The sequence below is a fragment of the Blennius ocellaris genome (genome assembly GCF_963422515.1).
Source record: "Blennius ocellaris genome assembly, chromosome: 21".
Lineage (NCBI taxonomy): Eukaryota > Metazoa > Chordata > Actinopteri > Blenniiformes > Blenniidae > Blennius > Blennius ocellaris.
In genome coordinates this window covers 14,925,213-14,938,792 of record NC_137670.1, presented here as the reverse complement: position 1 = coordinate 14,938,792, position 13,580 = coordinate 14,925,213, and the positions used below count along the sequence as shown (strand labels likewise).

General features: G+C 39.2%; 3 protein-coding genes across 3 annotated transcripts; 2 read left to right on the top strand and 1 right to left on the bottom strand.

Annotated features, from left to right (window-relative positions):
* Positions 1–4,653: 4,653 nt before the first annotated feature.
* On the bottom strand, positions 4,654–7,160 carry fbxl15 (F-box and leucine-rich repeat protein 15). Its single transcript, XM_080517671.1, has 5 exons — positions 7,027–7,160; positions 6,541–6,703; positions 5,926–6,428; positions 5,571–5,799; positions 4,654–5,474 (listed from the first exon to the last, which is right to left on the bottom strand). Exons 1-4 carry the CDS (start codon positions 7,050–7,052, stop codon positions 5,610–5,612), a joined length of 882 nt encoding a protein of 293 aa, XP_080373797.1. The 5' UTR covers positions 7,053–7,160; the 3' UTR covers positions 4,654–5,474; positions 5,571–5,609.
* A 1,307-nt stretch (positions 7,161–8,467) lies between these two features.
* gpx9 (glutathione peroxidase 9) lies at positions 8,468–10,027 on the top strand (the record flags this gene model as incomplete). Its single annotated transcript, XM_080517459.1, has 5 exons — positions 8,468–8,599; positions 8,711–8,804; positions 9,477–9,607; positions 9,747–9,877; positions 9,970–10,027. The coding sequence occupies 5 exons, from the start codon at positions 8,468–8,470 to the stop codon at positions 10,025–10,027; spliced, it is 546 nt and encodes a 181-aa protein (XP_080373585.1).
* Positions 10,028–10,855: 828 nt separating this feature from the next.
* Positions 10,856–13,495, top strand: ndufb8 (NADH:ubiquinone oxidoreductase subunit B8). The gene is made up of 5 exons (XM_080517259.1): positions 10,856–10,972; positions 11,232–11,358; positions 11,616–11,715; positions 12,639–12,794; positions 13,350–13,495. Exons 1-5 carry the CDS (start codon positions 10,882–10,884, stop codon positions 13,440–13,442), a joined length of 567 nt encoding a protein of 188 aa, XP_080373385.1. The 5' UTR covers positions 10,856–10,881; the 3' UTR covers positions 13,443–13,495.
* Positions 13,496–13,580: the final 85 nt, after the last annotated feature.

The window sequence follows — 13,580 nt, the reverse complement described above, 5'->3', positions numbered from 1 at the left end:
CAGTGTGTGTATTCCCCGTTAGGTAAATCAGCGTGTTTATATTGCAACCAAATTGAGCGTAACTTGGTCTCTGGGTGCTCAGAATTGGGCTTCACTTAAGCCTGGGTGACAGAAAGCTTGAGGTCAGAAATCGCGTGAGAAAGGGCTTCTTCAATAGCGGAGCCGGAGATTGAAAGGAGAGGAGTAAAGTGAAAAAATATTCAGATTCTGGAAAAGCAAAAACAACCAAAGAAGAAGTAAAATCCTGACAATAGCAGCCGTCACCGTCAACAACATGACGGTGACGGCTGCTGCGCAGTCACGTTGTCTAGTGTGTCTTTTTGTGGTGTCTGGTCCTAACTTTCACTTATCTAGATGTCACTTGATTAAGTTTTGAGTGCTTCATCACAGTTATTTTTGAAAAGCGCGAGATCTAAATCCTGTTGTCTTCTTTTCGTGAAATCATTCAGGTGAGCACATGAGGGGCATCGATGAAAGAAGCCATGTGGAGGAAATTTTGGCACGAAATAGAGCAGCTCCCCCTCCTATACGCTGTGACAATAAAATGATGAGCTGTATTTAGCAATGCTCGTTAAAGCTTCTTTTACATTACAGATGTGTTTCTACTTTCAGTGCTGAGTAAAGTCCCCGATTTGATGTAGGATAAGTGTTAGTCTTGTATTTCATTAGAAAAAATGGTGGAAAAGATTTTTAGTCTGTTTTCTATAACAGTCACATTCCTTATTCGACCTTCCAGCTGCATTTCATGAAGAAGAAAAATATATATATATATATATATATATATATATTATGCAATAAGGACTCATTACAAATAGAACAGTGGTTTATTGCACATAATAGTTTAAAAGCAGTCAATTCAACTCATTTTACATTATTTGGGAAAAAACACAAAAACGAATTGATTCAGACGTGATGATTCCCAGATTTCAATCCAGAAACTATTATATCTTCAAATGAGTTCACATATACGTACATTGCTCGTGTCTTGAATAAGGGGACATTGTTTTGACAAATACTTGAAAGGATGTGTTGATGCCATAGTTAATGAATAAAACAGATAAATAAAATAAAAGTATATCAAAATTCTGCAGAATTATCATGAAGACTTATTGTGCTCGATATTCTTGTCTTACTCGGTGTCAATATTTAAAAGGAAAACACGGAGGCAGGACAGAATTAGTCAAACTCTTACTATGAAATATTCCAACTTGTGCCACATTTTGTGGTTTTGAGCCAAACCGAGACAAAGCGGCAGTCATGTTGTTTCTCTAAATAACACAGGCTCTTACTCATCAGTAACCGGCCACATTGTCCAGCCCAGCAGTGAATAGACGAGAGTCACTCTGGTCCTGGTTCTCTATTCATTCAGGGGGGAAAAAAATGACAAAAATGTCTTAATGAAGAGATAAACTCTGCGAGTTCTAACTTGCTGACCATGTGCTTCCTGTCCACTCCGCAGTTCGGGGGCGCAGTAATTAGGAAGATGCTAATGGCTCTGACAGCTCCTGAGTCCGAGAAGAGCTTGGAACGTCGCTTCAATTCGACGGCGCCCCTGAAGACGCCTTGTGTGGCGTCGTCGCTCGCTCGGCTCGCAGGCTGAAAGTTACGACGGTGCCAGGCCCATTCTCCACGTAGTAATCTTTTGTTAAACCCTCACACCCACCACTGAGATAGTTAGGTCATCAGCATCTTCCACGGCCACGTCAGCGCCATGAAAATCTACACAAATTGAGCCGCAAACGATTCCAAACACCCATATTTATTCATTCAGACCTTCTTTTTTTTTTTTTTTTTTTTTTTTAAATCCAACATTATTTCTTGCTTGGTTGATCGACATTTTGATGGCCATGCTCACAAAGGCCCTTTAATGTTGTCATTAGTTCTGCTTCTCTGGTGGCCAAAAGATGGATCCTTAAGTCCCAGGATCCAATAAGGTTGTGTATGAATGGTTGGAGGAGATAAACTACATGGAATAAATGAAAGGAAGAGTCGTTCACTGATGGAAGACGAGGAGGGAAGCCTGTTAATTAAAAATATGAAAATGAACAAAATCTCTGACACAGTTTTGGGCCCCATCTGTAAAGCTACCGGAATTCTCTCTTCACCTTATATTATATGAACTTCATTTAATAAACAGCGGGCTGAAAAGTATCCTCAACCAATTTCTGATGATTTTTTTTTTTCCAGAGCAGGGTGGGGTTTTCTCACATGCAAGATATAAAGAGGGAAGTTTTAGCATTTTTTTTTTGTACACTTTGTTTTTTCTCATTAAGTTGAATAATGATTTTTGGATTTATTTTAAATATAAATGACCAGATTTACAGGTTTTTGATTAAGATCCAACATTTAAGTCATGTTTAGATGCCACACCATGGTATGCCTGAGCTAAACAGTTATTTATATAAAACACAAGTGGCCCAATTTTTCAATATTTTATTGATCTAGAGTGGGAGGCTATTACGAAACTATATTCTGTTTATGTGTATCACTTATAAATGACAATATTTATACTGCGCCTCCATGTGTGTCAGGCTGACCAGGTATCATGTCTCCTGTGGAGAAGACTTATTTACAATCCCTGTTATGTGAACCAGCTGCCACAGCACATAAATGAAACTCACAAGCTCCTGAGCAACATCCATAAGTTACTTTGTCAGCAAGGCCTTTAAAGGGAGCCCGAGATTAAGCTTGAATTTATTCTTTGTTTTAATAAGTATAATATATATTACACTTTGCCAGGAGCTAAAACGGCATAGTGAACAGCACGGACCAACTTCATTGTTGCGTCTTGGTATGAAATGATCAGTTGCTATTGATCAATAATTTAGACAAGTGCCAGATTATTGACAGGAAGACAAAATACTTGCGTTTGAGAAATCCCCCCATACACTCAATCACTGGAACAGAAATTGCCCCCATGCTATATAATATGGTAGCAATGTTTCTTTCCCCCCCTGCAGATCAATGCTAATTGAGGTCCAAGATGATGAATGTACTTTGAAATATTTTAACCCGCTGACTGCTGAGCAGAAACCAGGACGGGCAACTGTTGGGCTACAAGTTAGAGGTTTTTATTTTTTCTGTTGAATGTGTGTGTTGTGTGTTGTGGGGGGTGGTGGAGTTTTTGTGTGTTCCTCCCACAGTCCAGAAACATGCACAAGAGGTTTATTGTTGAATCTAAAATGCCCGTAGGTGTGAATGTGTGGTATAGTCTGTCTCTGAATTATTGCACTGCGATGGACTGATGACCAGACCAGGATGTATCTGTCTTTATAGTGACCTGGGTTTGACTCCAGCCCCCCCATGACCCTAATTATAAAGCATAGATTCCATGGATAAATTGTAGTTTGAGGCCAGATTAACTGATTTTAACACACACACAAAAAAACTTCTTGATTCTTGCTGAAATTGTGCAAAAACAAATTAATTAATCTGATCAATTATGTGTATCTACACACCAGATGCAGCATAAATTGAAATTTCAAGATTTACCTTATGACTAATGACACTGTGGAGCTTCCTCAGAGGGACAGCGGAACGATACGATGATCAGCACAGCCAACAGAAGGATGCTGCTCGATCCCTGAAGCCCCCCGAACACAACTCTCTGGGTGCGGATTCAGCTCGTGGACAGCATGCAGCAGATGGGGTAAACCATGCCATCAAGTGGAAAATAGACCTGTTGTGTTGTCACAGAGACAAGTTACAATATAGTCTGCCAATTGGACCACCAGAGAAAACCGCAGGAGGTGTTTCTAACACGTAGCCGTAACAACAAAGGGAAACAGTGTTTAGTCTCAGGGCATCCATCCACTGCATCAGGTTTTAACAAAAGCATACAACTTTTTTTTTTTCCTTCAATCACCCAGCAAAAACAGTAAACCTCTATTTTCTTTTTTGTGCAAAATCTTGAAAATTATTCAATTTGGATCATGTATTTTATCTCTTGATATTGTAACAGGACACGTCACAACTGTAAGGTGCCACTTTGATGTGTTGAGAGCTTCATGTGGCCTCTCGTACATAATCGGGCTGATAAATCCCTCGACTCACTGCTGCCATCTTGTGTCGGTTTATTTATTAGGAAGCGAATCAGGCAAACAATAAAAGGCTCCTCTTTTAAAACAAGTGCGAAGCTTTACCAGTATCCACTCATACTGGATGATCACGGGGGAAAACTGTGCTTCTCACAGTAGGTTGCATATAAAAGCAAAATTAGGGTAATTTTCACAGCTTAAGAAGCTGAAAGAATGGATCACAATGTGTGCCTGGCTCATTAGAGTGCACATTTTTCCATCTGTCAAGAAATGTAATCAGGCCAATTCATTTGCCTAAAAACCCCTTTATTTACACTTGAAAAGTGTTTTTAACCATCTTTTCTTTGTGTATCTAATGGTAAAGAGACATTCAGAAAAATAAACTAACCCTACATTTAATGATTTTTTTTTTCTCCCTCCATGCAATTATTTAACTTATAATGAGACGGGACCTTATAAAAAGGTTTTAGCTCAATGTGTGGTCTGGCTCAATATCCATGCAGTATATACATTAAGCATTCAAAATTGGGAGCTCAAGCATTAAACTGCAAAGAAAAAAAAAACCTAATTGCTCGTGGTATTTTACAATTTTATTATTTCTTACATAATTCAGACATTGTATCACAGATTAGGACCATTTCAACAGGTTATTCCAGCAAACATCAATGGAAAAGTCACTTGAGTATTTAAAACAAATGCTAAGGCTATTAATTCATTGGCGGGATGGATTAAAGGGTCAGTTCACCCACATCAGGGAGAGCAGGATTCCCCGTTTAGCTCTGGCGACGAGTAGCCATGCAAGGAGTCGGACAGAAAAGGCGAAAACAACGATTTTTGTGATTGATCCTGAGCAGTCAGGACACTTCTAACGGAATTGCATTTCGAGTTCAGGGTCCGGTTCCATGTGTCAGCGCACAGAAGTAAATAGTATGCGACAGAAATATTTGCGTGGTTTGAATAAACTGACTCTTGAAGCTGGCACGTACATGCAAAAAGTAAATGTTCAATTAAACTCAAACATTTTAAAAATGTTTCGAATTGAAACATAAGATAGCTGCTTTGCACTTTAAGAAAACAAACAAACAAACAAAAAACAACAGCAAAACAATAAATACACTGGACTTTGGTGAGAACTACTCATTTGTAAAGCCACGTCATAAAGACACCAAATGATTCCGGGGCAGTGTCGTGACATCTGTTGGACACGAGGCAGCAATTCTTCAGAGTACATGGCTTTCTTCGTTGCAGTCGTTTGCAAAAATCATACTTATTTTCAGTTCCATCTCATATTTGCATCATTAATCACACTCCTGTGATTTTTTTTTTTTTTAACACACATCATTGTGTGTAATACACCCAAGTCTTCTCGAGCTTTCTTGACAATTATTCATTTATTTCGTTAAAGAGCAAAGCGTGTCGGTGCTCTTCGAGAGAAACCTGTAAAAAAAGAAGAAGAAATGCGTTGGTAACAAAATCTTGACCATTATGTATGTCAGTCTCATCAAAACAAAATTGTTCAGACACAGAATCCACCTTTTTGCTCTCGCTGAACAGACAGGTTTGCCGCCGCCGTCATATCTGGAGGTTGATAAAGGGAGCGAAGCCCAGCACATCCTGAAGAAGTACCAGCGCCCTCTGTAAGGGCGGCTCAACGTCGATCGCCACGTTGCGCTTCCGTAAAGGATCGAGGCTCGACTCTGTCACGTTGTGACAGTGGTTCACCTTCAGGGACTGCAGCTTGGGGCAATACTCCGCCAGAGTCCTGCAAGCGCAGCGTGCGGAAGTTCGTATGGATGAGTGAACAAGTGAGGCGGCGCGCGACAAAGTGTGGCGAGCGATGGCACAAAGTCAGCTGGAAAACACTTGCGAAAAATAAGATATGATGTACCTTATGGACTGGTTCCTGACCCGCAGGCAACCCGTCAGGTCCAGCTGCTCCAGGCTCCTGCAGTTCTTGGCCACCTCCTCTACCGACTCGTCGGTAATGTTGGCGTTGACTGCCAGTGATAGAGACCTCAACTCCAAGCATTTCTTGGCCAGGTAGCAGATGGCGTCGTCCTTCAGCTGACGACAGGCGGTGAGGTCAATGGACTGCAGCCCCCCGCAGTGGTCCGCCAGGCTGCGCAGGGACAGGCTGTCCACCCATTCGCAGTGGGCCAGGCCGAGGTGCTGGAGGTGCAGGCAGCTCAAGGATACGGCCACCAGGGAGTGGCGCGTGAGCCAACCACACCCGCTCATGTCTACCCGCTGCAGATGCTGGTTTTGGCCGACAACCGGCAGCAGCTCCTTGTCGCTCACCCAGTCTGAACAGTTCTGAAGTGACAGGTTCTGCAGAACCTTATTGTCCTTTAACATGGAGCAAAACGCCTCTCTGGGAATGCACGGTCCTATCTGGACATGACAAGTGAAGCAAACAGGATCCATTCACTTGATGTATGACTTCCGGCCACGGATGCAGTTTTATGCATGTTATGAATAGTATGGATGTCTCATCTCTACTTACCGGGGAGAGATTAAAAGTCCTGCAGTTGGCCAGATACACCTGGATGAGGCTGTGGAACTGCTTGCTCACCCTCTGCAGGCTGACAAGGTGTTGCAGTGGCAAATAACACAAAATGTGCGGAACAAGCACATCCTCCCAGGGCAGGTCCAGAAGGTGACATGATCTGTTGAGACGCAAACTTTGTTAGGGGACAACTTTGACACTGACAGTCGTGTTTCTGCAAGAGCACTCCATTAACAGCCAGGCACACAGGAAGAGAGTAGCAACTGCTTTCTAGGGTCAGGATCAGAAGGGGGAAAGATACGAAATGCATCTAATACCCGTGTCACAATCACACAGAGTTAAATCAATGCAATAAATGACTGGGGGATACGTCTCGTCTCATCTGTCTGTTCCTTGTTACGCTGCTAGCAGAGCAGCTAGCCCGCCGGGGCGACTGAACCAGCCGCTTTTTAAACACTAAACTCCCCTTCAGCGAACACTTACGGTACAAACGTGGCTTCTTCCTCCATCCTGAGCCTCTGATATTATACTGCGTTTTTACAGAAGCACTGTTCTTTACATTGACACCTGAATAAGCTATTTTCGTTTAGCATCTTGCGAAGCGTTTAAGGTGTAACCCAGGCATAGTGCTGCATTCAGGGACTGTGGGAAGAATGTAGGTCAAGCTGCTTCACACGAGGTTCAATTTCGCAAACAAAAGAGGACTTAAAAGTAAAAACCTTGAATGAAGTTAAAAGCTTGTGCCAAGATGACATTCAATTTCAATAATGTTTTTCATTTATAATGCAGTTTACAATACAAATATTTAAAATAACAATATCCTAATTTATCGTTTACAAGGAACACTGAATGCGCCAGTCGTAAATTTCCGGGTTCATGTATGTAATGTTGTTATACATTGATTTATTATTACTATCATAGAAACCCTTCGTTATTTTTAATACATAACTACTATAATATTGTGTTTTAGAGATGCAGAGAATGTTCGGTTTTATCAACAAAACAAAGTCATCAAACTATACTATACTTATTGTTATTTAACCATGTTGGTTAAATGTAGCCTGAATAAAAATCTTATCAGGAAACAGTGGATAATGAGTGTATAGATAAATATATAAGAGAACAGTAACATGCTACACAACAAATACACATTTATTACACTGCACTAGCTTTTAAACTCCAGAAAAAATGTAAATTGTGCATTCAAATGTTTTGTTTTGGCACAAAAACATGGAAAAAATGGGAGGAAGCACATTGTTTGTTTTGGATTTGTCTTTGTTTTTTTGTTTTTCTCTTTTTATTTGGAAAAGTACTGTTTTCACACAGTATACACAGCCATTGTCATTCAAGGTTATAGGGAAGCATGGCTGTAAAAAGTCCAGCTGATTTTGTCAATTTTGCCCTTCCAGGATTTTTTTTTTTTTTCAAGGACAAATTACACTGGTTATCTTCATGAACAGTAAAGTGCACCCCCTGAGGTCCACTAAACGTGCTGTCAAATGAAGTCACATCTAATCAGTTTTACATACTCTGTCCATTTGGTCCAACTCCTGTAAAAGTTTATTTTTCTACCTTGAGGACCAAGTTTTTATGGTAATATGAGACCTTTTTAAACTTCCAGTTGTTAAAAGTGATAACTTCATCATTGACACATTATCATATTATCCCAACTCATTTGAGTTTATTTTTTGCTAACTGTACTATTGTTGATGTCAAAGAATACCACTATATTATCAGGTACTCTTCCTAGGCGTGTTGTCCATCCTGCCAGCTCACCTCTGCCCAGTAGAACAATGAGGTCAGTCATGCTGAACAATTGCTGACCCATGAGTTATGTTTCAGTGAATGAGACAAGCCAACAGATAGCAGAGTGAATACTCACTCTTGACTGACTGCAGAGCCGTATACCAGCTAAAGAACAAGCATGGCGAACAAATCAATCTATGATTTCTCTGCTGAGACCCTGGATGGACAGCCGGTTCCGCTCAGTAGCTTCAGGGGTAAAGTGCTTCTCATTGTTAACGTTGCCACCTTCTGAGGGTCAACAATAGAGGAGGTAATAATTTACCAGGCGACTGATTGATTGCGGACGGGCCACACTGTCTCATAACTCATAACCTGTTTGAGTGTTTTATTGACGATGTTTGATTTTGTCCCACTCTCTCAGTACCACCGACTGAATGCACTGATGGAAATGTTTGGTGACCTCAACTTCGCTGTCTTAGGATTCTCCTGCAACCAGTTCGGTCTTCAGTCACCCGGTAGGCACATCAACACTCTGTGGTACATTTACAAACGCACTGCATTGAAATACTTGTTTTACCCTCTACAGACTGACAAAAGCTATACTATTTATTAATCCACATTTATATATCTGTTATGTTTTGTCTAGTTTCATCAGTTTAGCTATGTAATGAGTCTATAAAACTAATTATATGTTGAATATCAAACCACTTATGTAAACAGTTTTTTCCTCATTAAACGCCAACCCCAATTGTTTTATTCTAAATGAAGCTAAGCCCCCTACATTTCACACAAAGTAATTGTTGGGTAGAAAACAAGACAATGTCATTGTATCTATATTTGTGTGCACTACTGATCACAATACACCATTCATTTTAAAATCTAGATGAATCACATGAACCTTAAATAAACTACAGCGTATTATATTGTCAGAAAGTTTAATTTTACTCCTATCATTAATATGATAAAAATAGATTATATAAGTCATTCAGTTTAATTTCCTTACTTTAGTGTTTCAAAAGATTTTAAATCGAATATCTATCTTAGTTGAGCCATCCAAATAGTTTTTGCATTGTTTGTTTGATTCTGTTCTTATTTTGGCAAGTTATTTTAAGGGCACATCTTTTGATATATTCATTTTATTTCTATACATTGACATACATTGAAATAACTCTTTATTTTTTTTGTAGAGGTGAATCATGAAATGCTCAATATTCTGAAGTATGTGAGACCTGGCGGCGGTTTTGTGCCAAAGTTTCCTGTCTTTGCCAAGGTGGAAGTGAACGGATTGAATGAAGATCCCCTTTTCACCTTTTTGAAGGTAAAGTGTTTATGAATCACATTATGCGCATATAAGATTCTGAGGTCATAGAATAGAATTATGACGTATGGTTATATTTGTCTGCGAGCACCGCAACCCTTAAAAACCCAGACACCATGTCATTTCTTGTTCGCCACAGGAGTCTTTGTCATTTGTGAACCCTGTAATAGGAGACATAAAGAAATTCTACTGGTCCCCAATCAAAGTCAATGACATTCGTTGGAATTTCGAGAAGTTTCTCATTACCGCAGATGGGTTGCCCTTCAAAAGGTACATGTATAAGCCTTGGATGACCTCATGTAATTTATACAATTCTATTTCGATTGTTATTGATGATCTAAAGTTTTCCCTTTTTGCTGCAGGTATGAACTTCACTGCCCCATTGAGAAAGTGGAGAAGGACATAGCAGAACTTCTCTGATCGACCTTCTTCCATTTTCCACCGGTGGCAGAGTGACGATCCCCCAGTAAATGCCCGTGTGCAGCTGAGCTGGATCTGATGAGAAGGGGGACGGGCCTCAGAGCTTCAGTGCATTCACTCTGAGAACTAGTTCCCTTCAGCCACTCGAGGAGTTTTTCTCTCTTGGTTCTCTGTAATGTGACGGATGAATAAAACTCTGTTGATCACTACTCAAGTAGTTATGGCAGTTATGTTGTCACTTGTTTTTTGTTTTTTTTGTGAAGTTGAGAAGCTCATTTGGCAATAAATGTCCAGCTGGGCAAGAAGTGCCTAAATTGTTTACTGTATAAAATAAAAATGTATTGTCACACTAATGTCCCTCACTCTTGTAATCATCTCTTCTCCTCTCCTGTTCAGTTTAAAAAAACAGTTTAATGACTGGTAGTTTCTTATAATAATAACAATAATAATAATAATAATAATAATAATAATAATAATAATAATAATAATAATAATAATAAAAAAATAATAATAATAATAATATTCTTATGGCTAAATAAAGGCACAAAAAAGTATCAATAAAAATTTAAATGTATCAATAGGATACCAAAGAAACGAATAAAAATAGCACTCAATTACCAGTGAAGAAGCATCAATATGTTATCAATATAAATGTTTAAAGTATCAATCCGTTCACCGATCCCCATTAAACAATGTTTATTGTAAATCGATTTAAACAATACAAAGTCCAATTCAATATTGATAGAAAACGTGTAATTCGCTAATTGTCAGTTTTACGTCTATTTTGGAATTGGACCTTGTCGGGACCCATACCATTCCGCATGCGCATGCGCATTGTCGGGGTGCCAGGAAACATGGCGGGTGTCGGCTTCCGACGTTTGGCCCAGGCTCTCTCCAGTGGAAGAGGGACGGGTATTTCAGCCCTCCTCTCGGCCTCCAGAGCAGGTGGGTTGTGTTTTTGCTTATGTGTATGCAGTGTGATAAAATACCCCCGAAGCAAAGGCAAGAAACTGAGGTTATATTAGTCTGCTGAGTGTAACCTTGACATGCTAACGTTAGCTCCGGCTAACACAGCGACCGCCGCTGTCGTGAATGTAAATAACGACAGAGACAATAACAGTGCTGTTAGTGTGCACGAGAATCCCGCTGAAAACTGTTGCACCACGACTCAGTTAAATTATATTTGTACTGGCGTCTCTTTCAGCCTCTGGTTTTTCCAAGAATGATCTCCCTGGTCCTTATCCGAAGACTCCCGAGGAGAGGGCTGCCGCAGCGAAGAAGTACAACATGAGGGTGGAGGACTATGAACCATATCCAGACAACGGCGAGGGGTGAGTCTGATTTGGAATACATCCTTCACTGATTGCTTCCAGGACGTTTTTGAAAAGAGCGAGTGTAAAGAAACTCTTGAAAAGAAAAGATTATGCTTTCTGTCTGTCACTCTTCTATAAATCCTATCGAACGTCTGAGACTATCTTCACTTTCAGCTCTTTCATCACATGATAGACTGTTTGCTCCATTTTGTGACATCCTTTACTTTGCGATGAGTATTACTTGAAGACATGCATGCATTTTCACTCTTTTGCAGATATGGTGACTATCCAAAGTTACCAGACAGATCTCAGCATGAGAGAGACCCCTGGTACAAATGGGACCACCCTGACCTGAGGAGGAACTGGGGAGAGCCGGTAAAAATGCTGATCTGTTTGTTGTTTTTGCACACAAGTCACTGTTTATACAGATGAGGCATAAGTACAAATAGAGATGCTTATATTATTCGATTTACTTGATAGGTAACTTGAAAAGTAGTACAGGTTATAAAAGGTCTATTAGTTAAATACATCATCAGAAATACGTTTTTAATAACCCATTTAAGTTCATTGTTTCTCCTTAGGTAAGATTATATTTTTACTTTGTGGTCAGTATTATATTAAATCTTGTTATTCACAAGTGTTTCTTATTATTTTCCAGATGTTTTTAAAGCACACACTCATAACAAAAAAAAACATACAAATAAAATGTGGGACTATTCCAACAACTTTGCTTTAAAAAAAACAACAACTATAATTGTGAAAAAAGAAGTGTCAGAAATAGCTTGTTATAATTGGCCAAAAATTGATTATGACTGTTGTATGTTTTGTATGATGTACAAATCACCCAGACTGAGAACCAATTATTATTTCGTTGCTCAGTATTTGCCTTTTGTTTTGTCTTTTTCAGTTTCTGTACTAAGATATAAAAATAAAATATTGATTCTATATAAGAGAAAACAATGAAGACAAATGTCAATATTGAAGAAAATTTGAAAAAAATGTTTCACCTCAAGTACTGCAAGTTAATAACCCATACAGCTATATTGCTATACTCTGTAGGTTTCATGTTGATAATGTACCCATGTAATGTTGTAAATCTAAGGTTATCTCACTGGAATCAACTGTACCAGACCTCAATAATGTAAAATGTGTTGTTGTTTTTTTTTTTTAATGGTCTGTGTGCTCATCAGTTACTCAATGGCACAATTTCTTCTCTGCAGTAGTCATTGATATTGTCGTTCCATCAAACAGTTTCCTGATGCCATTGAACAATTACTTACGGTTTCTTCTGTTTTCAGATCCATTGGGATTTTGACATGTACATTAGGAACCGTGTGGACACATCTCCCAGCCCCGTGTCTTGGTCCAAAATGTCCAAACACCTTCTGGGATTCCTTGGATTCATGCTGTTTATGTTCTACCTTGGGGAGTTGATGCCGTCTTACCAGCCTGTTGTGAGTGTTTTCCCCACCAAATAATGAGTTGATGCCTTTAGTTCAGTAAACTTGTTTGCTGTCGAGACATTTATTTCCCAGTGCACATGAAAAATGTCCCTTCACTTGTTGTCATTCCGGTGCAGCAGATATGTAGAAGCAGACAACTCATTGGCTTCCTCCAGTCTGCTCACTTAGACTGAGGAATTGAGGGTTTTGCATTGTGGAAATATTCATAATGCACTGAAATTTGAACAGATTTTTCATTTAGAACAAATAGCTGACATACAATGCTGATTCTACTGAAGCAAACTCCCCAATCCATGATGACTCACATCCCATAATTGTAGCTTTTTCGACAAGTAGTGTTTTGTAGTTTGTATTAAGTACGTTTTTGAAGTATTTCTAATATTTTTTACATTTACATTCTTTTTTACATCTCTTTCATTCTCACTCTGTTCAGTTTAATTTCTATAATATCTACAGCTTTTGTTCATTGCCATTCATATAGAAATATAAATGAAATGTGTTTGTTTCAGAATTAACATTTTCTTCAAATGTTTTTCTCTGTTTCAGGGACCGAAGCAATACCCTTACAGTAACCTGTATTTGGAGAGAGGTGGAGACCCCGAGAAGGAACCAGAGGAAGTCAAAAATTACGAAATCTAACTTTCAAACTGTACTTGTGTATATATTTCTCAGAATAAAAACCTACCCAACCCTAAAAAGTATATATGTTCTTGTGTTTTCTATATTGAAGATAGATTGACTTTTAATTTATTTTTTTCATGCAACACAATTGATCGA

Excerpts from the sequence above, each read along its gene's own strand:
- ndufb8 (XM_080517259.1), top strand. The coding sequence starts at position 10,882 with ATGGCGGGTGTCGGCTTCCGACGTTTGGCCCAGGCTCTCTCCAGTGGA. Across the intron at positions 11,716-12,638 it reads GGAGGAACTGGGGAGAGCCG|ATCCATTGGGATTTTGACAT; the intron begins GTAAAAATGCTG and ends TTCTGTTTTCAG. Across the intron at positions 12,795-13,349 it reads TGCCGTCTTACCAGCCTGTT|GGACCGAAGCAATACCCTTA; the intron begins GTGAGTGTTTTC and ends TCTCTGTTTCAG.
- fbxl15 (XM_080517671.1), bottom strand. The coding sequence starts at position 7,052 with ATGGAGGAAGAAGCCACGTTTGTACC. Across the intron at positions 6,704-7,026 it reads GAAGAAGCCACGTTTGTACC|ATCATGTCACCTTCTGGACC; the intron begins GTAAGTGTTCGC and ends GCGTCTCAACAG. Across the intron at positions 6,429-6,540 it reads GGACTTTTAATCTCTCCCCG|ATAGGACCGTGCATTCCCAG; the intron begins GTAAGTAGAGAT and ends TGTCATGTCCAG.